The sequence below is a fragment of the Podarcis melisellensis genome (genome assembly GCF_964234715.1).
Source record: "Podarcis melisellensis genome assembly, chromosome: 5".
Taxonomy (NCBI): Eukaryota; Metazoa; Chordata; class Lepidosauria; order Squamata; family Lacertidae; genus Podarcis; species Podarcis melisellensis.
The window spans coordinates 26138306-26165200 of record NC_138537.1 but is presented as its reverse complement, the minus strand read 5'-3'; the positions used below and the strand labels follow the sequence as shown (position 1 = coordinate 26165200).

Below are 26895 nucleotides of genomic sequence, written 5' to 3'. Positions count from 1 at the left end.
TTTTTGTTTTGTTTTTAGAGTGCTGGGTGTTGTTGGGAAATCCCTATTCCCCGCACAGAGCTACGGTTCTCAAAAAGAGGGAGTGATCATTATAGAATCATAGAGTTGGAAGAGACCACAAGGGCCATCGAGTCCAACCCTCTGCCAAGCAGGAAACTATTATATCACTATAGGAATTGTAGCTCTGTAAAGGGAATAGTGTCTCCTATATGACATGGTGGGGAACTTAATTGGCAGGTAAACCCAGCTTCCAGGTGGTGCTTGTAGTGCCTTGGCTGGAAGCTTTTCTAAAGGATGGATCAGCTGAGTCTTGGATGATGGACTCAAGGGCATCCTGATCAAATTTGCAGATGACACCAAACTGGGAGGGGTGGCTAACACCCCAGAGGACAGGATCACACTTCAAAACGACCTTGACAGATTAGAGAACTGGGCCAAATCAAACAAGATGAATTTTAACAGGGAGAAATGTAAGGTATTTCACTTGGGCAAAAAAAATGAGAGGCACAAATACAAGATAGGTGACACCTGGCTTGAGAGCAGTACATGTGAAAAGGATCTAGGAGTCTTGGTTGACCACAAACTTGACATGAGCCAACAGTGTGACGCGGCAGCTAAAAAAGCCAATGCAATTCTGGGCTGCATCAATAGGAGTATAGCATCTAGATCAAGGGAAGTAATAGTGCCACTGTATTCTGCTCTGGTCAGACCTCACCTGGAGTACTGTGTCCACTTCTGGGCACCACAGTTCAAGAAGGACACTGACAACCTGGAACATGTCCAGAGGAGGGGAACCAAAATCGTCAAAGGCCTGGAAATGATGCCTTATGAGGAATGGCTAAGGGAGCTGGGCATGTTTAGCCTGGAGAAGAGAAGGTTAAGGGGTGATATGATAGCCACATTCAAATATATAAAAGGATGTCACATAGAGGAGGGAGAAAGGTTGTTTTCTGCTGCTCCAGAGAAGCGGACATGGAGCAATGGATCCAAACTACAAGAAAGAAGATTCCACCTAAACATTAGGAAGAACGTCCTGACAGTAAGAGCTGTTCGACAGTGGAATTTGCTGCCAAGGAGTGTGGTGGAGTCTCCTTCTTTGGAGGTCTTTAAGCAGAGGCTTGACAACCATGTGTCAGGAGTGCTCTAATGGTGTTTCCTGCTTGGCAGGGGGTTGAACTCGATGGCCCTTGTGGTCTCTTCCAACTCTATGATTCCCTACCATGGCAGCTGCTCAAGGATGCCAAAAGTGAACCCACTCCACAGCACTAATGCACCCATACAGCAGTTCTTATTAGTGCATGGAAAACTGTTCTGTCTAAAATACACTGTTTAATATAAAGGCAGCAACACTTGTACCACCTTGTTCCACGTTAAGAGGTTTCATTGACCAATGGTTTAAATATCTTTGCTAGCTAATAGGTCTACTCTGAGACATCAGTACTGAAGTCCTCATCCAGAGCCACGGGAAAAACATAAGGGACCCAGTCCTCATCAAAAAGTCTGCAACCCTATACCAAGGATTTATCATCATCAATTCAATTCTTTACATACTCACCTGTCACCTTAGTGTCCCAGAGTGGGTTAATTTAAAACTCAATATTGTTAAAGCCACAGGAATAGGGTAGGTCTGGGGGGGGGGTATCTGGTGACAAAGGCCTGAGTAAAGGTGGAAAAACCTGTGGTTCTCCATGTGTTGTTGCTTCCAGCTCTGGTCAGCCCCAGCCAGCGTGACCAATGGGCAGGGACGATGGGTCCTGTAGTGCAGAAACATTTGGTGGATGTGGATCCCCGATGCAGATCTTATTGAGCTGGAAGGACCAAGGCAGCTTTTGTGTTCAGTTCAATCCCAACTCTCATGGAGAGAAATGTTCCCATTCCAAAATGCTCCCCTACCCACAACAATGCTATCAGCCCTCTGAGAAAACAATATTAAGTACAGTCATACCTTGGTTGACAAACGGCTTAGTTGCCGAATGTTTTGGCTCCCGAACAATCGAAAACCGGAAGTGAGCGCTCCAGTTTCTGAACGATTTTCGGAAGCCAAACATCTGGCGAGGCTTACACAGCTTCTGATTGGCTGCAGGAAGCTCCTGCAGCCAATCAGAAGCCACGCCTTGGTTTTTGAACAGTTCTGGGAGTTGTTTCCGGAACACATTCTGTTTGTGAACCAAGGTACAACTGTATACTGTTCCTGTATTTCTCTACAACCAGCTATACATTTTTCCATTTTGTACCAGGAAAAATCCTAGGAATTGTAGTCCAGCAGCATATAGAGAAGTTGGATCTTACACACACACACACACACACACACACACACACACACTCACACAGTTTGAGCCACCCAAATGAGCCCTACAGCTGAGTTAACATTAAAAAATATAATTTTAATATTTTTATTACTTACATCCCGTCCATCTGAGATGCTTCCAGCACTCTCTCTCTCACTCTCTCCACACACATACACATATAATTTCCATTCTACCTACCCTTCCTCTGAAAGAAGGATCAGTCTGCACACATCCCATGGAAAGGCTTTATTGTGACTCAACAGCTGCCATAGATTTCAGGGATTTGTGTGTGTTTAATCCTTTCCTTCTTCGCTTTTCTGTTCAAAGCCAATGCCCTCGGAGGAAACAAAGCAGGCTGCCTTGTTTTGTTTTGCTATACAGCAGGCATGTCCAACTTTCAAGAGACTGAGATCTACTCCCACTATAAAATAACTGGCAGTGATCTACCAAAGTTGGTTTTTTTTTTAGGAAGCCAAAGTTGTTGAGATTTTCTTTTCTTTCCCCCCCAAAATTTTGGGGTGTGGGGGTGTGGTGTTCCACGATCTACCATGATCTACCACATACCCCCCACAATCTACCAGTAGATCATGATCTACCTGTTGGACATCCCTGCTATACAGTATCTCTCTCGAAGAAGAAAAGCAACTGGCTTGGATCCTAATATAACTCACCTCAAGGAAGTTCATGGAGGGGAAGCTTCCCCTCAGCTCCCCGAAGTGCCTCTCTTGGGCCTCCCAGAAGTCTCTGGGGTGGGTTGAGGGGCCTCCTAAACAACTGGGATAGGACACCAGGGCGGGGGTCATTGTTATTTTATTACTATTAATATCTATTTATTTGTCACGCTTTATATCAAAGTGCCTCAAAGCGTAATGAGAAGGGGGCGGGGAAGACCTTCCAAAAAGCACGTGAAACTAAATATGAAAACCAGGAAGGGCAGCAGGAGGAAAGGAGAACTTTCCTTCCACGAGCTTCCTGAGGTGAATTTACCTCAGGAGCCAAGCCAATGTTGTCATTTTTTAACCATTATTATCTGCCTATGAAAGAAACCGGGACGCGGGCGGCGCTGTGGGTTAAACCACAGAGCCTAGGACTTGCCAATAAGAAGGTCGGCGGTTCGAATCCCTGCAATGGGGTGAGCTCCTGTTGCTCAGTCCTTGCTCCTGCCAACCTAGCAGTTCGAAAGCACGTCAAAGTGCAAGTAGATAAATAGGTACCGCTCCAGTGGGAAGGTAAACGGCGTTTCCGTGCGCTGCTCTGGTTTGCCAGAAGCGGCTTAGTCATGCTGGCCACATGACCCGGAAGCTGTATGCCGGCTCCCTTGGCCAATAAAGTGAGATGAGTGCCGCAACCCCAGAGTTGGCCATGACTGGACCTAATGGTCAGGGGTCCCTTTACTTGTACTATGAAAGAAACCAGAACTATGGTGGTCCTTCTGAGCTGCCGTTTCCACCCCGTCCTAGAGATGGGAGAGCCATGCTTTACAGCAAACATCTCGATAGCATCCAGTAAAGTTTTGTCAAAATTGTATAAGGCATACAAAGGATGAAGAAGTTAAGTCGGATATGATTAAATGGGCTGAAGATCTTGGTCATAATATTGAATCTGATATGTGGAAAGATTATGGACAAAAATAATTAAATTTACTGCATATATGGCACTTAAGGAAAATTTAATGAAGATGATGTATATATGGTATTTGACGCCGACTAAACTTGCTAAAATGTATAGAACTCAAGATAAGGCATGTTGGAAATGTAAAAACAAAGCCTACTGGGATATGATATACAATGAATTGAAAAGGATTTTCAAAAATACATTTATTTAAAAAACTGGAGGCTTTCTTATTGGGTATTATAGGAGAGGAAATTCTAAAGGCAAATATAAACATATTTATGTATGCCACTACAGCTGCAAGGACACTTTTAGCCCAGAAATGGAAGCAGCAGGAACTTCCAACTTTGGAAGAATGGCAGACAAATAATTGAATATGGCAAAGCTGACAGGGAGAATCAGAAACCAGTGTGAAGAACTGTTTTGAGAAGGACTGGAGTAAATTTATACAATACATGAAAGAACATTGTAAACATTTGAAAATGTTTGTAGGTGTGACTTAAATATTTTGCAATGTTCATTTTGGAAACTGGTTTACAAATACTAAAGTAAATTTTACAAAATATAGAAAGACGGTAAACAGGGTGATATAGAAATGCTAAGATGGTTGTGATTACTTAAGAAAGCCAGGGAGGGCAGGGAGTCGATGCTTGGTAGGAGCAAAGTTGGGGACTTCCCTGGCTTTTTTCTGGCCCATATAGGACCAGTTTGGATAGTTGGCCTTGGTGAAGATTTGATGTTTTCATCCCCAAAAAGTTTTTGATTTGAGCTTCTACTGAAATGAGGCTGCATTTTAATGTTTTACTTAATCTTGTTTTTAAGTTGTATTTTAATCAATTGTTTTTACCTGGTGTCAGCTGCCCTGAGCCCAGTCTTGGCTGGGGAGGGTGGGGTATAAATAAAAATTATTATTATTATTAGTAGCAGTATTATTATTATGTGAGGATATGATTCGATATGAATGCGACAAAGGATAAAAATGAAAATTTAATTTTATATCTATCTATCATCCATCTATCATCTATCTATCTATCTATCATCTATCTATCTATCATCTATCTATCATCTATCTATCTATCATCTATCTATCATCTATCTATCATCTTTCTTTCTTTCTTTCTTTCTTTCTTTCTTTCTTTCTTTCTTTCTTTCTTTCTTTCTTTCTTTCTTTCTTTCTTTCTTTCTTTCTTTCTTTCTTTCTTTCTTTCTTTCTTTCTTTCTTTCTTTCTTTCTTTCTTTCTTTCTTTCTTTCTGATAGATCTCTCTCTCTATATATAAAACAGCACCCCACCATGCAAGGAAACGGGAGAACTTCGTCAGTCGGCTCTCCTCGTTTTGCTTGCCAATCATGCAAGGGGGTGGGAAGGGGGCAGATCCGCTCTTTGTGTAATACAGTACTAAGAGGTTTCTGCTTTGCACCCAGCGTCTCCTCCCCAACTTTCTGGGAGGAGCGAACTTGCAGCTGGCAGCCAGAAAAGATGCCCACCAGCGAGTTAAAAGACACGAAGAGCCCCGTCGCACCGTCTTGCTCGCTTCTCTGTGTTTCCCCTTCTTGAGGGCGGAATCCACTGGAGTTTCACAGGCTGGAAAGACAATCGGGGGAAATTGTGTAGAGAGCCGCCCTTGCTCTGCACGGCATGGGAAGGGGAGGAAAGGAGCGGATCGTGAAGGACGACAGCCAGGACAATAGCCGGATGGAAAACAACAGCCAGAGATAAAACACGGCCAAGCCCGGGGCAGCACGGACGAAGCAAGGAAGGGCCGCCCCTGCGCCCTCTGCTGGCTCGATTTCTCCCCTTGCCTCTCGTCCAGTTTAATCCATTTCCAGACGCATCTTTCAAAGCGGTCGTCAGGCGTCTAAAATTAGGACACCGGGGATTTGGGGCCCGCTTTAAGGCCCCTTCTTCCCAAGGTGGCCTGTGGGCAGTTGCTCAGTGATGAGGGAAGCGACCTCTCTTGCTTGCTCAAGGGCACGTCGATGTTGTCAGGGCTGATGGCCAAGAAGCTCTTGCCTGAGCATCTGCAGAAATTAATCCCTTCTGCACACACACCCAACTATTTGCTTACACTTCAACCACAGACCATGACAGTTATGGGAAGTTATTGCACATTTTTTCGGTGGTTTCCTGGAAGGATCTCAATGGTTAACCCCTGAGAATTTAAGAAAGACCTGCTGCATCCAGCCAAAGGCTCATCTAGTCCAGCATCTTGTTCTCGCAGTGGCCAGCCAAATGTCTATGGGAAGCCCACAAACAGGACACGACTCCTCAGAAACAGGGTACCAGATTTGATGGAATGTTGGTTTGATGATGCCAATTGGTGCTTCCTTAAAGGTCTGCACTTAATGTGTAAAGATGCCCAAAGTGATCAGCAGTAAAGTTCTGGTCCATCTGCTCAAGCCTAGAAAAGACCTGCCGAAATGCTTGATGTGTACAGTGATTACTTAAAAAAGAAGTACGAAGAGCCAGATTCCTTTTTATGCATCTTTATAATTTAATTTTTCACACATACATATAAAGGCATACACATTTTTTCTCCCCTTTCCTTTCGAAATTCAGGCAAAAGTACAACAGCATCATCTACTTCTGTGTGAGGTACAATCTGCAACCAATTGTTGCAGTATTGCGTGCTCCAGCCATATAGCTTTGCCTTCTGTCCGGATAATTCTTTCACTCCCCTCCCTACCCCAATACAGGCACTTGGCATTTTCTGACTAAGGAGCATAGTGCTTTTTAAAAAAAGAAATCAAATGGGGGGGGTTCCTCTTAGGGTATTTCCCCCCCCCCCATGATTTTTTCTTTATCGGCAAACCTTTAATATCTCCTTCTCTTCTCCTTTCGTAGCCCCTCTTTGGCTATATAGGCACCATAATATATCAAAAGTTTGTTTTTGGAAGGAGCTATTTGCTACCCCTAAAACATTGGACCACTTAATACGAGTTTCTTACACGCATTCTGATTGATATTCAACAACAGCCATAATGTAAGGTCAATGATTTTGCTGGGTCTGTTCCAAGTGTGACTTGGTTAAATAGCACCCTCTGATTGGTAAATGCATCTTTTCTTCACGTCCCCATTTCCCTCAGCAACACATGTTAGCAGCACTATATGTTATGATTGCTGAGTGAATGCTCTGGTGTTTTCTACAGCAAATATACAAGTTGTGGAAGCAAGGCATGCATTTAAGTTCCAGGCACTGATTTGTGGGTGCTGCATCTAAATTTCCAGATACAGGTTCATGAGTCCCAACGTTGGATTGGAGATTGTAGAAGCAATACATAAAATTTTTGCATTTGCACTGGGAACACCGAACAACAGCAGGGAAAACCCCAGGCACTTGGGAGGTATGGCATCAGCTCCTTAGTTACTAGGGAGGGGATGGAAACCCTCCAGATGTTGTGGATTCACAACTCCCAACAGCACCAGTCAGCATGACCAATGGTCAGGGATGATGGGAGTTGCAGTCCAGTATTCTTGGCTCAAAACAAAACAGAGGTTTAGCAGTATATTAGCCCTACATACAAAGAACAGATACGAATCCCTGCCTTAATTAATAGCCACAAGTTACAGATACTGCCCCTTTCCTCACACAAAATGCAGTTTACTCTCTGAGCACTGGCACAAGGAAGGATCTCGCACCAAAAGTATATATATTTATATATATCAAAAACGAAAAAAATAAAATCAGTATATATTTCAAGAATTGAGCAGCCTCTAATAAATGGGACTATTCCAACATAGGTGTGAAAGCTGCAATCACAATACAAAAATAAGTAGTTTTAATGTGTGTGTGTGTGTGTGTGTGTGTGTGTGGTGGGGGAATCCTTCAAAGCAGGCTTGACAATGATAGCGAGGCAAGACTAGAAGTGACATGAGGATGAGGGCTTTGTCAGAAGTATTTATAATCCAGAAATCTGCTCTGCTACCAGACCCCAGCTCGCTGCTGCCGATTTTGTCCAGTGTGTTCGAAAAACATGAAATCCTACAAAGGAGGGGGGGGAGGGGACAGAGACCAAACAAAACAGACAGCAGTTAGGCAACTGCAAACCAATATTCAGACACTTTTCTACTTATTCCATTTTACAGAAGTTTTTTGAAAATCAATGCCATTTTAATGAGGAAAGTCATTAGAAGGAATGGTTACTAATCAAGATAGACCTTTATTAGCTCCAAGATCAAAGAGATCCCAAATACTAGCCACTGGGGAATATAAGTGAGAGACAATGCTATTGCACTCATGTGCTGCTTATGGGCTTCACATAGGTGAGAACATAAATCTGGACAAGTTAGACCTTTGGTCTGATCCAGTTGGGCTCTTTTATGTTCATCCTGATTTGTTCACAGGGAGAAAAAAAATTTTTTGGGAGGGGGGAGCAGGTTTGTTGTGCAATAACTCCAAATCCACTTTAATTGTACAACCCAAATCTGCCAGTATGTGACTGAATCCCACCTGAAAAACACAACAACCTGGAAGGGACCTGAGTAGATTGAACAATCTGGTAGATTCCATCACCTTAAATATTTAATTTGATTTAGCATGGCTTTCCTTCCTCCATCTACCTCCTGGATGCATGCCACTCAGTGCTGCAGCAATGAAAGCAATGACTTGCGCCAAAGCCAAAATTGCCAATAATCATTCCAAGAAGTGCCAGCAAATCTCTGCAGCTCTTTAATTAACATAAGGCACTTGGGAAGTTTACATGACTGTCCTTATCAGCCAAAAGGAACCAGAAAGTCCTACAGGGCTCAAAGTGCCCTGTAAGGAGCATACATATAAAGTCCATTAAATTAGACCCCAAAATTCCCAATGGCACAACATTTGAGACTATCAGACTCACTATGAGGAAGCAAGCCCCAATCATGACTGCTTTCATTTTAACATCGAGGTCTTGTGGGAACTGGATTCCAAAGTTGTCTGCATCTGTAAAGGCCTCCCTCACAAAGCCTGTCCACTGCTTGGAAATTCTTCCGACGTTGTTTTTCTCATCTTTTGACTTTACCTAGTTGTTGTTTTTAAAAAAGAGATCATTATAATTGGAAATTCAAGACATTTTAAATCTTCACATTTGCAAAGTATTTAAAAGGCACGAGGCTAATGCCAGCATTTTATATAACTTGTTGAAGGGAGACAGAGTGTGCAGCCTCCCAGTGTTTTTGTTTTTTTGGTCTCCTGGCCCAATGGTGGAGGCCAGACCCCACTTCTCTACAGCCTCAGGGTAAAAAATACAGAAAACAAGTTAACACTACAGGTCAACTTGCTTCTCCATGAACTGGCAACACCAGATTACAGATTACTAGATTTCTCCCAATGCTAAACAACAAGTAGACAGGATGGCTTGTGCCATGATGCAGGCCCCTGGCCAACGTGATAAAATTTCACAGGACACGGTCCTATTGCTAACTTGCCTCAAAGTTAATATCTTCACAGCAGCTGCATACTATGCAGGGTCCGACGACTCTCAGTATTTCTTCTTGGGCTTCATTTTGGATAGCAAATTTAGGTAGACAGGGATCCCAGAGCTGTTTAATATAACCAACTGGTGTGCCTGGTGGGGCATGAACTTCCAGCTAAAAAAAACAAAGGAACAAACAGAGCTGAGTCAGAAGGAGGTGCTTCAGTTTTTTTAAGCCAAGTCGCAAAATCTATGAAAAAGACATGTTCAAGCAAAGCAACTGCACTGGCTACCAATTAATGTCTGGGCTCTGTTCAAAGAGCCGGCTTTAACGTACAAAGGCTTATGTTGCACAGAAACCCCAGTACCTCAAGGAACCCCTCTCCCCATAAAAACCACCCCAAACCCTGCAGCCTTCATTAGAGGCCCTTCTCTCTGGTGAGAGCCAGTGTGGTGCAGTGGTTAAGAGCGGTAGTCTCGTAATCTGGGAAACCGGGTTCGCGTCTCCGCTCCTCCACATGCAGCTGCTGGGTGACCTTGGGCTAGTCACACTTCTCTGAAATCTCTCAGCCCCACTCACCTCACTGAGTGTTTGTTGTGGGGGAGGAAGGGAAAGGGGAATGTTAGCCGCTTTGCGACTCCTGAAGGGGAGTGAAAGGCGGGATATCAAATCCAAACTCCTCCTCCTCTTCTTCTTCTTCTTCTTCTTCTTCTTCTTCTTCTTCTTCTTCATCCAAGGGTGGCTATAAGAGCATGGCCTTTTTCAGTAGTGTCTCCTCCCTCCCACCCCCAAACCCTGCCATATGTGGAATCCTCTCCCCAGGACAATATGTCTGGCTCCATAGTTTCCTGGTGCCAGGCAAAGACATTTTTTATTAACCCAAGTTTTTAGTGGTTAAGTTAGCCTCAAAGATACATGACTTTTTAAATTTTCTGGGTTTTGAGTTATTTCATCTGTTTATTTTATATTTGTTGTGTTACTTCCACACATATTTTTTTTGTACAAAGCAACTAACAAATGCAAGTAATAATAAGGGTGAGAACTTAAGAAAGCACTTCCTTCTCACAGTGCATCACTAACTACCAACTCTGAAGACATTAAAAGAGGACTGGACAAATTCATGGAGGAGAAGGGCTATCAGTGGCTACTAGTGGCAACGGCTGTCAGACGCCCTTTGCCTCTGAATTCCAGTTGCTGGGGATTTCAAATGTTGCCCTCAGGTCTTGGATTTGGGGCTTTCCATGGTCACCTGGCTGGCCACTGTGCGAGCAGGATGGGCTACTGGCCTGAACCAGCAGGGATCTTCTTCTCACCTGAGGAAACTAGAGCTGGACAGGAAGCCAGTGTAAGAATTTAAGGAGGGGCATCTCACATGGTCAGAGAAATGAGAAAGCACCCCAAGTAAATATCCACATCTTGGTGGTTTTAAAATGAGACAAGCCAAAGGACTCAAGGAGCAAGAAGCCATTTACCTCTTGCAAACAGCAAGGACAGCAACAACTGGAGCACCTGAGAGGTCGCCTGAGCTCAATGACTTCCTGACCCACGTTGTCAAGGATTTTCATTGTAAATGGCCGGGATGTTCCACAGCAGTTCAGCGTACAGCAGTCATTTTCCTCGGCTGCAAAGTACACCCTTTGCCCCATTGCATTTTTTATTTCATATTTGTTGGCCGTTTCAAAGCCTGTGAGTACTGAAAGAGAAGGGAGAGAAGTCCAGTTCTTTTGATCCGAATGCATTCCCCACTGAGCTACGGCCCCCTTCCCAATTCCAGCCCCATGTTGTGGGGCAGGAAAAACCTGAAGAACTTCATGACGTCACAACATTAGGCAAGTTCTACCAGGATTACAAAGATACCAGTTCTACTGGATGCAAAGCAGCCCTGTGTGATGACAGCTGCATGTCACCACTCTGGCCCTCAAGAAGATCCTGTGATTTTCCCACCCCTGAAGACACAAAAACTCAGTTTTCAAGACTAATTCAGATTCAGTGAATGCGGTACTGGGAAGAGGGAGCAGAGGTGCACCCACTGGCCCTGATATGGTCAGCCAGACCTGTGTAAACAGCTTCTCTAAGTGCAGCAGGATGCCACCCAGAGCCACAGAGGTTTCCTGGGCACTCCCCACTGCTCAATCTCCTATGTGGTAACTTCCTCGTTCTTGTAATGCATGAGGAGATCTTAAAACAATGAAATTTTTGTCCATTTGAACAAATCAAGTGTGAAACGTGTATTGGTGTGGACTTAAGTCTTTAACAGAAAGGGGCTGACATTAAAGCAATAATTATTCCCACCCCCACCCCCCCAAAACCACACTGTTGGCTATTTTTGTGTAGCATAAGCCAGGGATGGGGAACTTAGGGCTCTGCAGATGTTGCTGGACTGCAAGTCCCATAACTTACTGACGTTTCCGAGCACAATTCAAAGTGTTGGTGCTGACCTTTAAAGCCCTAAACAGCCTCGGTCCAGTATACCTGAAGGAGCGTCTCCACCCCCATCATTCAGCCCGGACACTGAGGTCCAGCGCCGAGGGCCTTCTGGTGGTTCCCTCACTATAAGAAGTGAGGTTACAGGGAACCAGGCAGAGGGCCTTCTTGGTAGTGGCGCCTGCCCTGTGGAATGCCCTCTCAGCAGATGTCAAGGCAATAAACAACTATTTTACTTTTAAATCACAACTGAAGGCAGTCCTGTTTAGGGAAGTTTTTAATGTCTGATGCTGTATTGTTTTTAATATTCGGTTGGAAACCACCCAGAGTGGCTGGGGAAACCGAGACGGATGGGCGGGGTATAAATGAATTATTATTATTACTGGTCATGCTGGGTTTGGTGGGAATTGGAATTCAACAACATCTTGCAGGAAGGGCACAGGTTAGCCAACCCTGCAGTAAACTGTTCCCTGTCAGAACTATACCTTGATACATATAACCACCAATGCAATCAGGGATTCTTTAGCTGTGATTCCTGCATTAGATTAGATGACCCTTGGGATCCCTTTTAACTCTACAATTCTATGACTCCTAATTGGCTATAAATTGCATTCTGTTTTATATACATGTATGTTTGGTTAATTACAAATTGAATTTCATAAGTCACATATTTTTAAAAACAGCTGTTTCTCCAGCAACACCGTAAAATAAAGTCCAACCATCCAATCCTCACCCTGTAGTAAACACACTGAGCATCAACTTCAATTGAGGCATAATTATCTGAAATATCTTTCAATGCATGAACAATATTAAGTAGCATAAGATACGTACCTTCCAGGAGCTCAATCTGCTGATGAACTAATATCTGATCAATCTATGACAGGGATTAAAAAAACCCAACATGTTAAAACTGGCAAATAATAATAAAATTACACAAGTAATTATCTTGCAACCTGTTTACATTATTCACAAAACCCGAGGGACTGCTCTTTTAGATATTCCTTGCATTTCGAAGCACATAAATTTAGAAGCCTCTTTAATGAAGAAAAGCAAAAACCAATCAATATAATTTGCTTCCTGGTAAATGTGTCAAAATTTGTATCTGGAAAGTAACTATAGTTGCTTATAGATATAGAGCAAATATAATGCTGCTAAGAAATTTCACAAATCAGCAAATGGAATTCATAAGCCCCTTCATGTAGTCAGGTATGGTGAAAAGTCTCTAAATCAGGGCTGGTGGTCCTTCTATTTTGGGGAACTTAATTTCTGAACAACTGATTTTTGTGGGTTTTTGCTGTTGTTTGTTTGGAAAGGGCTTCCTTCACCCGTGGAGGGGCTTTTCTGAATCTGTGGGAGCTGCTCGAGCATGCTCCATGCGTGTGCAATGGAGAAAAATGCATATGGGCAAGGAGGGAGGGACAGAGGGAGAGATATACCTGGGAAGAGAAGAAGGGGGTACATGTGCAAGCGAGAGTGTGGGGAGTTTTGCACGTGTGTGTGTGGTCTGTGTGAGAGAGAAATGTGGTGTGTACGTGAGGGGGAGAGATGTACACATGGCTGCACACATGTGAAGCACGTGTGCCTTTTGAGTCTCAAGTTTCATTTTTGCAAACTGCTGATTCTTCGGGTGACGAGCGATGGCAGTGGCAAATACCACCCCCAGTTAGGAAAAAATGCCCCTTTGTACCTCTTTGAATATATATTTCAACATTTAGGAGCAATTGCAATGGTTATTAAATGGATCCCGAATGCTTTCGCATCTCCCTATATGCGATTGGATACATGGGGGAGAAAAAACCGTGTAGCGTCACTGAAGCGTCATATGCTTTCCTGAAGAAGCTGAACATAAAGAGACGTACCTGGCTTAAATATTCCAATCCAGGAGGGCAATTGGGAATTGAAGGTGGCGCTGGCATCCACATAGCACCAGGAGGTCCATTGGGCTGGCCTGGAACTGGGGGAGCTCCATAAGCTTGCTGAACAGGCTGGAATCCGTAGGGTGGCTGTCCAGGAGCACCTTGGAAGGGGAATGCAAAGTGACAAATTTTAGCTTTCGTATTATAAAAAAACTTTTTAAAAAACAAACCCCTACACTAACAGATTTGGTGCAATAATTTAAATAGGTAAAGGTAAAGGTAAAGGTAAAGGGACCCCTGACCATTAGGTCCAGTCATGGCCGACTCTGGGGTTGCGGCGCTCATCTCTCTTTATTGGCCAAGGGAGCCGACATACAGCTTCTGGGTCATGTGGCCAGCATGACTAAGCTGCTTCTGGCGAACCAGAGCAGCGCACAGAAACGCTGTTTACCTTCCCACCAAAGCGGTACCTATTTATCTACTTGCACTTTGACATGCTTTCGAACTGCTAGGTTGGCAGGAGCTGGGACCAACCAATGGGAACTCACCCCGTCACAGGGATTCGAACCGCCGACCTTCTGTGGTTAAACCCACAGCGCCACCCGCGTCCCAATAATGTAATGTACATTAATTTACATTAAATTCCAACTATGACTTTTTTTAATGAAAACATAGGGTGTGAATATAACAAACAAGTCAAAGAAAATACTCTCCCTCTGCAGCAGTACACAGAAATCAGAAAACGTGTGCATGCGATTGCACCATTGGCAATGCAATGCATTTTTTTTTTCCTGGCAAGAGCCACGTGTCGGGGCATACTGGACTCTCACAGTTCTGTGAGTAGGTGTCTACTCAGAAGCAAGACTCAGAAGCAGTCTGGGAGCAGGTGGTCCTGCAATGCTCTGGTCCCGCCATCTGTGGCTGAAGGCACATTTGTGATATCTTATATTTTTACAACAGCTCTTTTGCGCAGAACCGCATTCACACAAGCCAGCTGTGCTTTATTATTTAAAAATTGAAATACAATTGGCCCTTGCTGGTACTGGAGGTGGGACAGAAAACAAAAGAGAGGAAAGGAAGCAGCAGCCTTTCATGAAAGTTATTCCAAATTAGGGGTCAGCAATTTTTTTCAGCAGGGGGCCGGTCCACTGTCCCTCAGAACTTGTGGGGACTATTTTTTTTGGGGGGGGGGGAGAGAACGAATTCCTATGCCCCACAAATAACCCAGAGATGCATTTTAAATAAAAGGACACATTCTGCTCATGTAAAAACATGTTGATTCCCAGACAGTCCACGGGCCGGATTGAGAAGGCGAATGGGCCGGATCTGGCCCCCAGGCCTTAGTTTGCCTGCCCATGCCCCAAATCCTTGCTGGGCTTGGAGTGATACAGCTTTTTAAGAAACAACCAAGCCCTGCACTTTTCTGCAAATCTGGTCTATAAAAAGAAACTTGTATTTCATACACACACAGAGGGAGGAAGGGAGGGAGGGAGGGTAAACAGATGCCTTCTTGCATGCCCCAAATGGATCTCAGGTTTCAGGAACATATGCTGGGCGGGAAGGTGTTAATGGAAGGGAGGGGACAGCAACACAGGCTGCAAATACATCCCTACTAGTGTGGATGGGAAACACCAAGGCATATTTATTATTACAATATTAATGTACCACTATTACATCAACATGGTTTACAACATTTAGAAGATAAGCCCCATAAAATAAAAGTGCAAAACAGGGTGGATAAAAATAAATGATTTTTTTAAAAAAAAAAAATCGGATTTCTTTTATTTAAATCAGATTTTTTTTAATTTAAATCAGATTGTTTTGATTTAAATTGCATTTTTTTAAAAAACAACACACACATTCTTTTGGAGGAAAAATCTTTCTAAAGATAGTTTTCTATTTAGGTTACATTACAGTCCAAAGGCTATTCATCAGGAAATAAGGATTTGTTTTAAGTTTTTCATGTGTGCTAAAACTCAGTCTGTTGTTGTTTTTTAAAGATTTAACCACATCAGTTAACAAACATGGATACATATGCTATAATGTTATTGCTTTAGTTAAATAAATTGTTTAAATTGTTATTAAGGAAATGACTATTTTTCTTCTTCCAATAAAGTACAGCAGAAAAGTTGCCCAAATATAAACTTATTAAACCTCACAATAATTTAATAATTATCTGTCTATGTATTTCTAATAGTATAACCAAATCAGTAATTTTTGATATAACTGTAAAAACTGCTTTGAAAATTTATTATTCCAAAAATGAAATCTTCATCTGGTTGTAAATATTATGATTATACCAGCAAGAACGAGTCTTTCTGTAAAAAAGAAAAAAAAAGATTTAAATCAAGTCTTACTGACTAGAGATTTAAATCGATTTGATTTAAATCAAATCCACCCTGGCACAAAACCTTTCTTAAAGTTTATAATGAAAATCAATCTAAAAGCAAAAAGTGCCTCGACTATGGACTTTGTGCAAGCAAAACATGCAATTGATGGCTGAACTATGGCCCTTACAACCCTGCCTAATCAGCAGTCTTTGCCCCATCCCATGCCCAACACACCGCACCCCACCAGCCTCATCCTTCGGTTTGCAAAAGGTGACCTTTCTGCAACTGCAATCAGGGAAGCAATTGTGTACTGCCTTCCCAGCATGGCTTCTCAAGTTCAAATGATCTAACGGATGCGTAAGCTGGATGCACAAATGTTCCAAGGGATAAACACATCCCTTTCATTGTTTTAATTTAAAGGCCTGCATCAGAAGGGACCATCATTCACATTAACGTCATCTTGCATTACGTACTGTGCCAGCGGAATTAATGGGATTCGGAAGAGCTATGTTAGAGGCAAAAGAGTACCTCTCCCACTGCTATTATTGCTGTTCTTACTTAAATAGCACTGCTACACAGGGCCTGAACTTTGCAACTTAGCCATGTGTCAGGGAACTGCCATCTAAAGCGCCGGGGGCGCAAAGGCTCACTGAGGTTGAGAGAGGAGTAGCAGCGGAAGAGGGAACCAGTAGAGGGCGAGCAAGAACTCCAAGGGAAAGTGAGTCGGAGGGATGGCTCAGAGACGCTTCCAGCGAAAACAGTGGGGAGGTCTCAGGACCTCCTATAGGGACACCCACACCTCGCCGGAAACTGTCACGCCGAGAGGCCAGACGACGTGTTTCCGTTAAAGAGCTTTTATGTTGGAAACGATTCCGAAAGCAGCCACTTTCGGATTCTACTAGTGATTGACGCAGCCATGCTGGAGGGGCTCCGTCACAGGCAGAGGTTTGAAAACCTGATCAAACTCTGAGGGACTTGCATTTTACGCACAAGCAGCTCATCGTCCCATCACAGCAATCCGAAAGTCACCGAAAGCCAGCTTGTGCAGGGAGAAGCATCATGAGCAACCCAGCCGGAACCGGAGGAGCAGGAGCAGCTGGAGGGGGTCCAAGCCTGGAAGAAAGGTACAGGGCGTTGGAGATCCAGTTGGCGCTGCAAACGGCGAGGCTTGAGGAGAGGAGGGCTCAGGATGCAGAAAAGGGAAAGGAGAAAACCACCCCGCTCGCCAGAAAGGTGCCAGGATTGGTGCAGAAATTCGGGGGGGATCCCAGGAACTATCATGCCTTTAGAACAGAGATGCAATACGCTCTAAACTTGCAGTTTGATGACTTCCCCGACGAGGAATCGCGAGTGGCTTTTGTGATTGGCCATCTCGAATCCGGGGCGAAGGATTGGGTTAGACCCCTGATGGCAGCGAATAATGAGATCCTAAAGGACACGAGGAAGTTTTTTCGTGCCATGGACCTGATGTTTTCCAGCGATATTGAGCAGGGGGTGGTGCGAAGGCAGTTAATGGCTTGCCAGCAAGGAAGCAGATCTGTCCGTGAGTACTGGACTGAGTTTACTATGCTGATTCATAAATTGGGGTGGGACCTATCGGCGGAGCCCATCCAAATGCTTTTCGAAGAGGGGCTTTCTTCAACCGTCAAAGATGAGCTTTCCCGGGGGCCCAGGGCGGAGTCTATGGATCAGTTAACCAAATCTGCGCTGTGCATAGGAGCGCGCCAGGAGGCGAGGGCTTTGGAAAAGCGGGAAGGGAAAGGAGACCGTTGGAGGGAGTTCCGCATTCCAGACATTCCAGAGCCACCTTTCCCGCCGGCAGAGCCGATGGAAGTTGGAACAGCGCGGGCGCGCGCAGTTTCAAATCCCAGTGAAGGGCGGAAGAAGGAGGGAAGGAGCGCCAAGAGATGTTATCTCTGCCAACAGCCAGGGCACTTTGCCAGAGTCTGCCCACAAAGAAAGGAATGGCAAGGGATGGCAGGAGCTGTTGGGGGAAAGGAAGAGGAAGGCAAGGAGCAAGTAAAAGCCAGCGCCTGGCTGCCACCGTCGGGGCACAGCAGCCAGGCCAAAGAGCAGTGAAAGTGCCCATGCCGGAACCTCCCAGACCCGCTTTAGTGATAGAGGTGTTACTAGAACTGCCAAACGGACACCCACTAAAGATCAAGGCGCTTTTGGATTCAGGCAGCTCCTGTAATTTCATGAGTAAGGAGTTTGCAGCTGAGCACCAGATACAGACCATCCCTTTAAGTAACCCCTTGCAGGTGACTACGATTGACGGCAGAGAGCTGTTGGGGGGAGAAGTTAGCCAACAGACTGTCCCGATGATAATGAGGGTGGCAAGGCACACCGAACAGATAGCGTTTAATGTGGCCATCCTGGGAGGAGCGCCCATCATTTTGGGGATGAGCTGGCTGGCGCTACACGATCCGCTAGTGGGCTGGCATCAGAGGGTGGTCTCCTTTGGGTCAGCGCATTGCCTAGAACACTGCAAGGAGGGGAAGGTTTCGGGAGGAGACAGAGTCACCCTAGCCGGGATGGAAGTAATGGACAAAGGGAAGGTGCCCCCGCAATACGCAGATCTGAGCAACGTATTCAGCGAAAGGGAAGCAGACAAACTGCCACCGCATAGACCCTTTGACTGTCAAATCAACCTACTCCCTGGGGCCCAACTCCCAGTAGGCAAGCTGTACGCCATGTCAGACAGGGAGATGCAGGAGCTGAGGGAGTTCATTGACAAAAACCTGAAGCGAGGTTTCATCAGAGAGTCCCGAGCGGTGGGGGGCAGCCCAGTGTTTTTTGTGGACAAAAAGAACACAGACAAACCGAGACTGGTGTGTGACTTTAGGGCCCTCAATGCAGTGTCGGAGCCCCTGGCTTTCCCTATGCCCCGAATTGATGACATTTTGACCAGAGTAAGGAAGGGAAAGATTTTTACAAAGCTGGACCTGCGGGGGGCGTACAATCTGATACGCATAAGGAAGGGAGATGAATGGAAGACCACCATGTTTACCCCTTTGGGAGCCTTTGAATACCTCGTTATGCCCTTCGGTCTACAAGGGGGCTCCGCGTGTTTTCAAGCTTTTATAAACCACGTTCTGGGACCTTTGCTCTACAAGAATTGTGTGGCCTTTTTAGACGACGTGTTGGTGTATTCGGAAGATGAGGAACAGCATGTGAGGGACGTTCGAGAAGTGTTGGGCAGGCTGCAAGCCAACCAGCTGTGGGTGAAACTGGAGAAGTGCCAGTTTCACACCAAGGAGGTGGAATTCCTGGGGTACCGCTTGTCAGACAAGGGATTGGCCATGGATCCAGGCAAGGTCCAAGCGGTACTGGAATGGAAGACACCGAAGACCAAGAAGGACGTGCAAAGATTCTTGGGGTTTGGGAACTTTTATCGGAAGTTCATCAAGAACTTTGCCCACTTGACGGCGCCCATCACCGACTGCCTCAGCAGCAAGAAGAAATTTGTTTGGACGGTAGAGGCGGATCGAGCCTTTGAAGAACTGAAAAGGGCTTTCGCCTCGGAAGAACAACTTCTGCATGTGGATTTACGAAAACCCATGAGAGTGGAAACCGATGCATCCGACCGGGCGGTAGGGGCGGTCCTTCTTCAACCGGGGAGGAGTGCGTCGGAGTGGAGACCGTGTGCCTTCTTCTCGCGGAAGCTGAATAAATCCGAGAGGAATTACACGGTGTATGACAGGGAACTACTTGCCATTCACGAAGCATTCCGGAGGTGGAGACATTTATTAATTGGGGCACAACACAAGGTGCAAGTGTGCACCGACCACAAGAATTTAGAGTATTGGAGAACAGCTCGAGTGCTCAACCAACGACAAGTGAGATGGGCACAGGAATTCTCCAAATTCAACTTTGAAATTTGTTATGTGCCAGGCCCAGAAAACGTCAGGGCGGACGCGCTCTCACGCAAACCAGAGTATTGGGAAGGGGAGGGGGTGATCGAAGAGAGACATGTCATCCCTGAGGACCGCTGGGTGTGTGGGGCGGCGCTGGTGGGGCAACGAGAACTGGTAGAGGAAACGGAAAATGATGAATATGCCCAGGATAAGCTCAGAGGTCTCAGGGGGGAGGGCGAGAGCCCCGGAGGTTTTGAGGAAAGAAATGGGGCATTGTATTACAAAGGGGCACTGTATATACCCGAAGGTGAATTGAGGGGGAGAGTACTCAAGCAGTTGCATGATAGCCCCACGGCGGGACATTTTGGACAACACAAGACCATGTGGTTGGTTACCAGGGAATTTTGGTGGCCTAAGGTGAGGGAAGATGTAAGGGAGTATGTAAGAGGGTGTGACCAATGTCAGCGAGCCAAAGGGGAAAGAAGGGCGCCGGCAGGGTTATTAGAACCATTACCCACACCAGAACGGCCTTGGGAAGCGATATCAATAGATTTTATGACGGATCTGCCAAAGTCCAAGGGGAAAACAGCCATCATGGTAGTAGTAGACCTGTTAACTAAGATGTGCCACTTTGTAGCATGCTCACATGCAGTCACAGCGGAAGAAACAGCGAAGTTGTTTGTAGAACACATCTTTAGGTTGCACGGGGCTCCCTTGAGGGTGATCTCAGATCGCGGCAAACAATTTACTTCCAGGTTCTGGAGGAAGCTCATGAGCTTGCTGCACGTGGAAGTCAATTTTTCAACTGCCCGGCACCCTGAAACCAACGGGCAGGCGGAAAGAGCAAATGGCATTCTTCAACAATATCTGAGGTGTTATGTCAATGACAGAGAGAACGATTGGGTCGAAAAGTTGGCGTTGGCAGAATTTGCCTACAATAATGCGGAGAATGTGTCCACAGGGATGAGTCCCTTTTTGGCTAATTACGGGTGTCACCCCAGGGCATTTCCAGGGGAAGGAGGGGAGAGATGGAGCGTCCCAGCGGCTGAACATTTTGTAGAAGAGATGGAAGCGATCCATCATCAGCTCCAGCTCAACTTAGAAAGGGCTAAGGCACAATATAAGAAGCAGGCAGACAAGAACAGAAGGGAAGGTGAAACCATAAGGGTGGGGGATCAAGTGTGGTTGTCAACCCAAGGGTTGCCGTTCAAAGGGGGTTGTAAGAAATTGAGGCCCAGAAGATTGGGACCCTTTGAGGTCATTCAGCAGGTTAACCCAGTAGCTTTCAAACTCCGATTACCCAACCACATGAAATTGCACCCAGTGTTCCACAGGTCGTTACTGTCACCATACAGGGGGGGACGTGAAGGGGAGTACGTCAGGGGACCAGCCTTGGAAGAGAGGGAACGCCGCAACCATGTAGCGGAAATCCTCGATTCCAGGTGGAAGGGAAATCAGGTGGAGTATTTGGTGGCGTGGGAAGGGGAACCGGAGTCAGAAAACACCTGGGTGAATGCAGAGGAAGTCAATGACGAGGTTTTAACAGAAACGTTCCACCAAAGGTTCCCGAGGAAACCTCAGCCGATAGCAAGGTTTAGGAGGGAGTATTTCGGCACCACCGATGAGGAAGAGGAAATGGAAGGGTTCGCGGAGTCGGAGTTGGAAGAGGGAGTGGACTCCGATGACGAAGATTACCGAGAGAGTAGGAACAGCAACAAGTGGAGGGAAGTGTTCGCGACGTCGGAAGACGAAGGAGGTTCTTTCAGGGGTTTTACCTCCTCACCGCCAGTAGGGGAGGAGACGGGAGGGGGTGAAGGGGGCCCTGGAGGGGAGGTGGATGTCAGGGAACTGCCATCTAAAGCGCCGGGGGCGCAAAGGCTCACTGAGGTTGAGAGAGGAGTAGCAGCGGAAGAGGGAACCAGTAGAGGGCGAGCAAGAACTCCAAGGGAAAGTGAGTCGGAGGGATGGCTCAGAGACGCTTCCAGCGAAAACAGTGGGGAGGTCTCAGGACCTCCTATAGGGACACCCACACCTCGCCGGAAACTGTCACGCCGAGAGGCCAGACGACGTGTTTCCGTTAAAGAGCTTTTATGTTGGAAACGATTCCGAAAGCAGCCACTTTCGGATTCTACTAGTGATTGACGCAGCCATGCTGGAGGGGCTCCGTCACAGGCAGAGGTTTGAAAACCTGATCAAACTCTGAGGGACTTGCATTTTACGCACAAGCAGCTCATCGTCCCATCACACCATGTGAACCCACCTGAAATATTCTGATGGAGGGTAGTATGTAAATCAAATCACACAAACAAACAAATAAGAAATATGTTCAGACAGCATTGAATGGATTAAAGCAGCTTTAGATTTATTAAATTAGGTTAGCAAACATAAAGTCCATGTAGTTGAGGCGAAGAAGAAGAGGAGGAGGAGGAAACTAGTCTGAAGATGAATTAAAAAATAGCCAGCCATGGTGTATGGACAGACTGAAAGACTTCAGGTGATAACATTACAACTCTATATGCCCAAGAACTGATTTTCTTATATGCTTCTGATTTTCCACTCTCTCTGTACAGTATTGGCAGAATATCTGAGAAGCCATGAGGTTCTACCATTCATTTGCATTCTCCTTTGTGGGCATTTTCGTTAGCAAGAAATGGACAAAGGCTACAGCACTGAAAGAGATGTCCTTTAATTCAATCATAGTTTCAAAATTAAAAACAAAAGTCTCTTCTCTGACAATATAGAACATCTAGAACAATCAGCAACACCCCACCCCACTTGCTTTGATGAGACTGATGTTAAAGAACTACAGAACCATACAGATTGTGTCCTATATTAATAAGTGCAATTTGTATTTTCAGCTTCAACCACCAAAATGTCTTGTGGTTACCCCAGAGAGGTAAATTCAATGGGAATAGTTATCAAGTGTGTCTACAGATTTTAGGATTAGCTTGAACACAAGGAAGCTAATGATCTACTACTAGAGCCTGCACAGAGCATTTGCAGGGCACATGCAAACTGGAAAAATAGATGAACAATCTCTTTCCTTTTTTTAAAAAAGCACCTGCTATTGCTTTGTATGCATGGCAAACATAAACCAACATACCCCTCACCAGTTTCCATTCAAAAGCGTAATGAGCCCATAATTTAGATTCATTTCAATATAGGAACATTTTGCTTCTGAGAAGAGGCTTCTTACAAATACAGGACTTGGGGCAGAATATATTTTCTGCTGGTGGAGAAATGCTTTCTGTTTCATTTTATGCATACATAGTAACACTGTAGGGAGACCTAGAACAGGAATCCTGAACTGAGACCAAAACATGAAGCTGAACAGAATATGGACCTTTCCTTAAATGGTCTACATTTCTATGGTCAAGTTTTGCTTCTCAGTTACATCTGCAGATGAGGCAGTGGTTGTGCTGGATCGTTGTTCTGCCTCAGTAATGACTTGCCGAGAGGTAAAGGTAAAAAGGTAAAGGACCCCTGGGTGGTTAAGTCCAGTCAAAGGCGACTATGGGGCTGTGGCGCTCATCTCGCTTTCAGGCCGAGAGATCCAGCGTTTGTCCACAGACAGCTTTCCACATCATGCTAGCATGACTAAACTGCTTCTGGAGCAACGAGACAATGGGACGGAAGCCAGAACGCATGGAAACACTGTTTACCTTCCCGCCACAGTGGTACCTATTTATCTACTTGCACTTTGATGTGCTTTTGAACTGCTAGGTTGGCAGGAGCTGGGACAGAGCAACGGGAGCTCACCCCATCATGGGGATTTGAACCGCCAACCTTCTGATTGGCGAGGCTCATGAGGCACTGTTACGTGGGTGGTTCCCTTAATCAATGGATGGAAGGTGGCCTGCTCTTGATAGGGTTATACTCCCTCTGAAAGAGCAGGTCCATAGCTTGCAGGTACTTCTGGATCCATTGCTGTCCACAGCGTTTCCGTGCCCTGCTCTGGTTCACCAGAAGCGGCTTAGTCATGCTGGCCACATGACCTGGAAGCTGTATGCCGGCTCCCTTGGCCAATAAAGTGAGATGAGTGCCGCAACGCCAGAATGAGTCACGACTGGACCTAATGGTCAGGGGTCCCTTTACCTTTATGGCCTTTTAAACTGGAGGATATTGTTTTGCCTGTTATGTCATGTACTTTTGATTGTGAACTGCCTTGTGGTCCTCATATGAAGGCTTGTATAAAAATTTATTCATTAGAATAAATATATAGATTTTTAAAAAAATGTATAGAATTTACATACAGTCCATCAGCGCATGTGATGTTGGGAAGTGTCACAACAATGTAAAATACAAGTTTACGTGCATAATAACTGCTTACCTGGAAAACCAGCAGGATATTGGCCAGGCCCTGGGGCATACTGACCAGGCCCAGGGGGGTACTGAGGGTATCCATAAGGTGGCTGTGCTCCAGGGTACCCAGGAGCAGAACCAGGGTAACCAGGAGCTGGTGGGACAGGTGCAGATTTATCTGTTGGAAGAATGGAAAGACATTTCAAAGCCTCACTTCTTTAACACTCGCAAATATATATATCATTTATATTTATGCAGAGAGCAGAAAACATAAAGGCAAAACATGGCATTGTACTGCTTGAGTTTCCCTCCTTATTTAGGGATCAATCCTGTCTGCAAGATCTTCCAGGATTTAGGGGGGTTAGGATTCAGATGAACTCTGGCTGAGATGGGAGGTTCTTGGCACCCTCAGTCTAAGATGGCTTAACTGCTTTATCTGCAGTTCAGCCAGATATGCCAATGTATCTCCCCCATCCTGGATCTTAAACCCATGTAAGTCCTGAAGAAAGGGTGTTCTGGGAGTGTGGTGGAAAGCAGGGGTGGGGGAGAGATTTAGGCCAGATCCCAAGTCCATTCAGCTTGACCACATGACCTGGAAACCTGGCAAAAGCTTTTTCAAAGGCTTGTTTCCCCCTTGCCAGGCTTAGACCAACTCAACCAGCAGTTGCCCTGCTCCTGAATGAAGTTTGGATCTGGTGAACTTTATGCCAGCTTAATTTATGCCAGGCTTGCTCTATGCCAGTTTCTAGTGTATGGGATTTGTCCCTTAATTCAGCTTTAGGTAAAGGTAAAGGGACCCCTGACCATTAGGTCCAGTCGTGACCGACTCTGGGGTTGCGGCGCTCATCTCGCTTTATTGGCCGATGGAGCCGGCATACAGCTTCCGGGTCATGTAGCCAGCATCACTAAGCCACTTCTGGCGAACCAAACAGTGCACGGAAATGCCGTTTACCTTCCTGCCAGAGTGGTACCTATTTATCTACTTGCACTTTGACGTGCTTTCGAACTGCTAGGTTGGCAGGAGCAGGGACCGAGCAACGGGAGCTCACCCTGTCATGGGATTCGAACCGCCGACCTTCTGATCGGCAAGTCCTAGGCTCTGTGGTTTAACCCACAGCGCCACCCGCGTCCCACTAATTCAGCTTTACTTTTAGGTAAATTCTATTTAAAAGACAAAACAAAATGGGCAACCACCAGATCATTTTACAGAAGGGTGGTACATGGATTGCAATAGCAGCCAACGTATCGGGGCGCAGCCACCCTCCTGATGTTGCTACATTGTGCTGGGTGGTAAAAACGGCATCAATGCATCAAGCCAATGTACCCGCCAGGTAAGTGGCAATATTCCTACACCAACATTTCCATAAACCCAATGAATACAACCTTACTCTCTTGATAAGAATTCTCAAGTGGAGAGTTTACCAGATTCCCTATTCTGAGATTTATCTCTTGAAAAGTATAGCACTTGCAGAATGTGACCAGAATATCTACTTGTATAAAATATGTGCAAACAGATTGGGCTGGGGAAGGCCCCTGTCTGAAATCATGGAGATCGGTCAGCAGTCAATGCTTTAGGTAGACCAATGGTCTAAATTGGTATAAGGCAGCTTCCTAGGTCTGAATCATATAAACTGTATAAAAGTAACACCCTTTGAAGTGCTATTTTCACTTACTAGGGATGGTGGTTTTTTCTCCTGCCAGAGGTTATGTGCTTTGGACACAGGGGCGGGGAACCTGTAGCTCCCATAATCCCTGAGCATTGGCCTCCAGAGTCTAAAAGCAGCTGGAGGGTCACAGGTCCCACACCCTCCAACAGCTGAAGTGCATGGAGAAGAAAACTAAATAGGCAAAACTTCTACCACCACAGCGATGCAGTGAGGGGAACAGTCCACCTTTTGAATTTCTGCCTGTCTTTCAGTTTCTACAGCCATGGAACTCTGGCAGGAAATATCTTTAAGAGCTTGGAATTCTGCATACACCTTATTGTTCAACAAGAACTATTATAATTTCAACACAATCCTAAAATGTATTTGGAATTTACATTTTCTTTTGTGAGTCTATAGGGCTATCCTGAATGTTTGCTTAATGGGCTGCTACTCTCGTTCCCAACTTTCCACGTATATTTCATGTTGCAAGATTCACTTTGTACATGATTTGGGGAAGGCAACCCAGTTTAGGAAAAATACTAAAGCAAAACAACAATATCTGAATAAAGCAAATATTTGAACAATAAAGCAAAAAGAAAATAAATGAATATTCAATTGATTTTTGCGGCATTTTTCTAGAACATTTGATGAAAACCTTGGTAATGTTCATTCCAAATTATTTAAACTCCCAATGGAATAGTTAACCCATGTTTGAAGAGCTGAGCATACAATGTCTGAGTGGACTTTGTTTTCTGCTTCCTGCAGCCACCAGGACACACCCACAATCTGCAACCCTTTGCAGCAAATGTTGAGGGCTCGTGGAGATGAAAGTGAAGTCTAGTTGTACTTCTACCTCACAAGAACATACCAGCCACAAAATTCCTGTTTCTGTAGGTACCCTATTTTACTACCTCTGGTGTCCAACAAAGAGCAGCCAAAATAGGTACACAGTAGGCAAATAGGCAAACAACGCTTTATTGATGGTCCGTGTCAAAAATGAACATTCGCAGAATTAAAGCAGAAAGATATTACTCACCCTGGGGTTCCATGAATCTTTGTATACTCGTTTCTGAGAAAACAAAATAGGATGGTTGCTGTTGTTTTCAAATAAAAAGCAACATTGCCATATCCTCCTCCCTCCCTCCTAATTTTGTATTATTCACTTTGGCATTACCAAAGTTACAAATC

The 26895-nt window shown here is 45.2% G+C and overlaps 1 protein-coding gene across 1 annotated transcript in view; it reads right to left on the bottom strand.

Moving 5' to 3' along the window:
* Positions 1–6368: 6368 nt before the first annotated feature.
* The window catches only part of LOC309370074 (phospholipid scramblase 2-like), a 28071-nt gene continuing 7544 nt past the window's right edge, over positions 6369–26895 (bottom strand). The window contains exons 2-9 of the mRNA XM_081911477.1: positions 26744–26776; positions 24090–24239; positions 13576–13733; positions 12548–12590; positions 10765–10985; positions 9305–9466; positions 8737–8898; positions 6369–7880 (exon numbers count right to left, since the gene is read on the bottom strand). Coding sequence (XP_081767603.1) covers positions 7821–7880; positions 8737–8898; positions 9305–9466; positions 10765–10985; positions 12548–12590; positions 13576–13733; positions 24090–24239; positions 26744–26756 — 969 coding nt within the window. The 5' untranslated portion in view covers positions 26757–26776 and the 3' untranslated portion in view covers positions 6369–7820. The remainder of the gene's footprint in view (positions 7881–8736; positions 8899–9304; positions 9467–10764; positions 10986–12547; positions 12591–13575; positions 13734–24089; positions 24240–26743; positions 26777–26895) is intronic.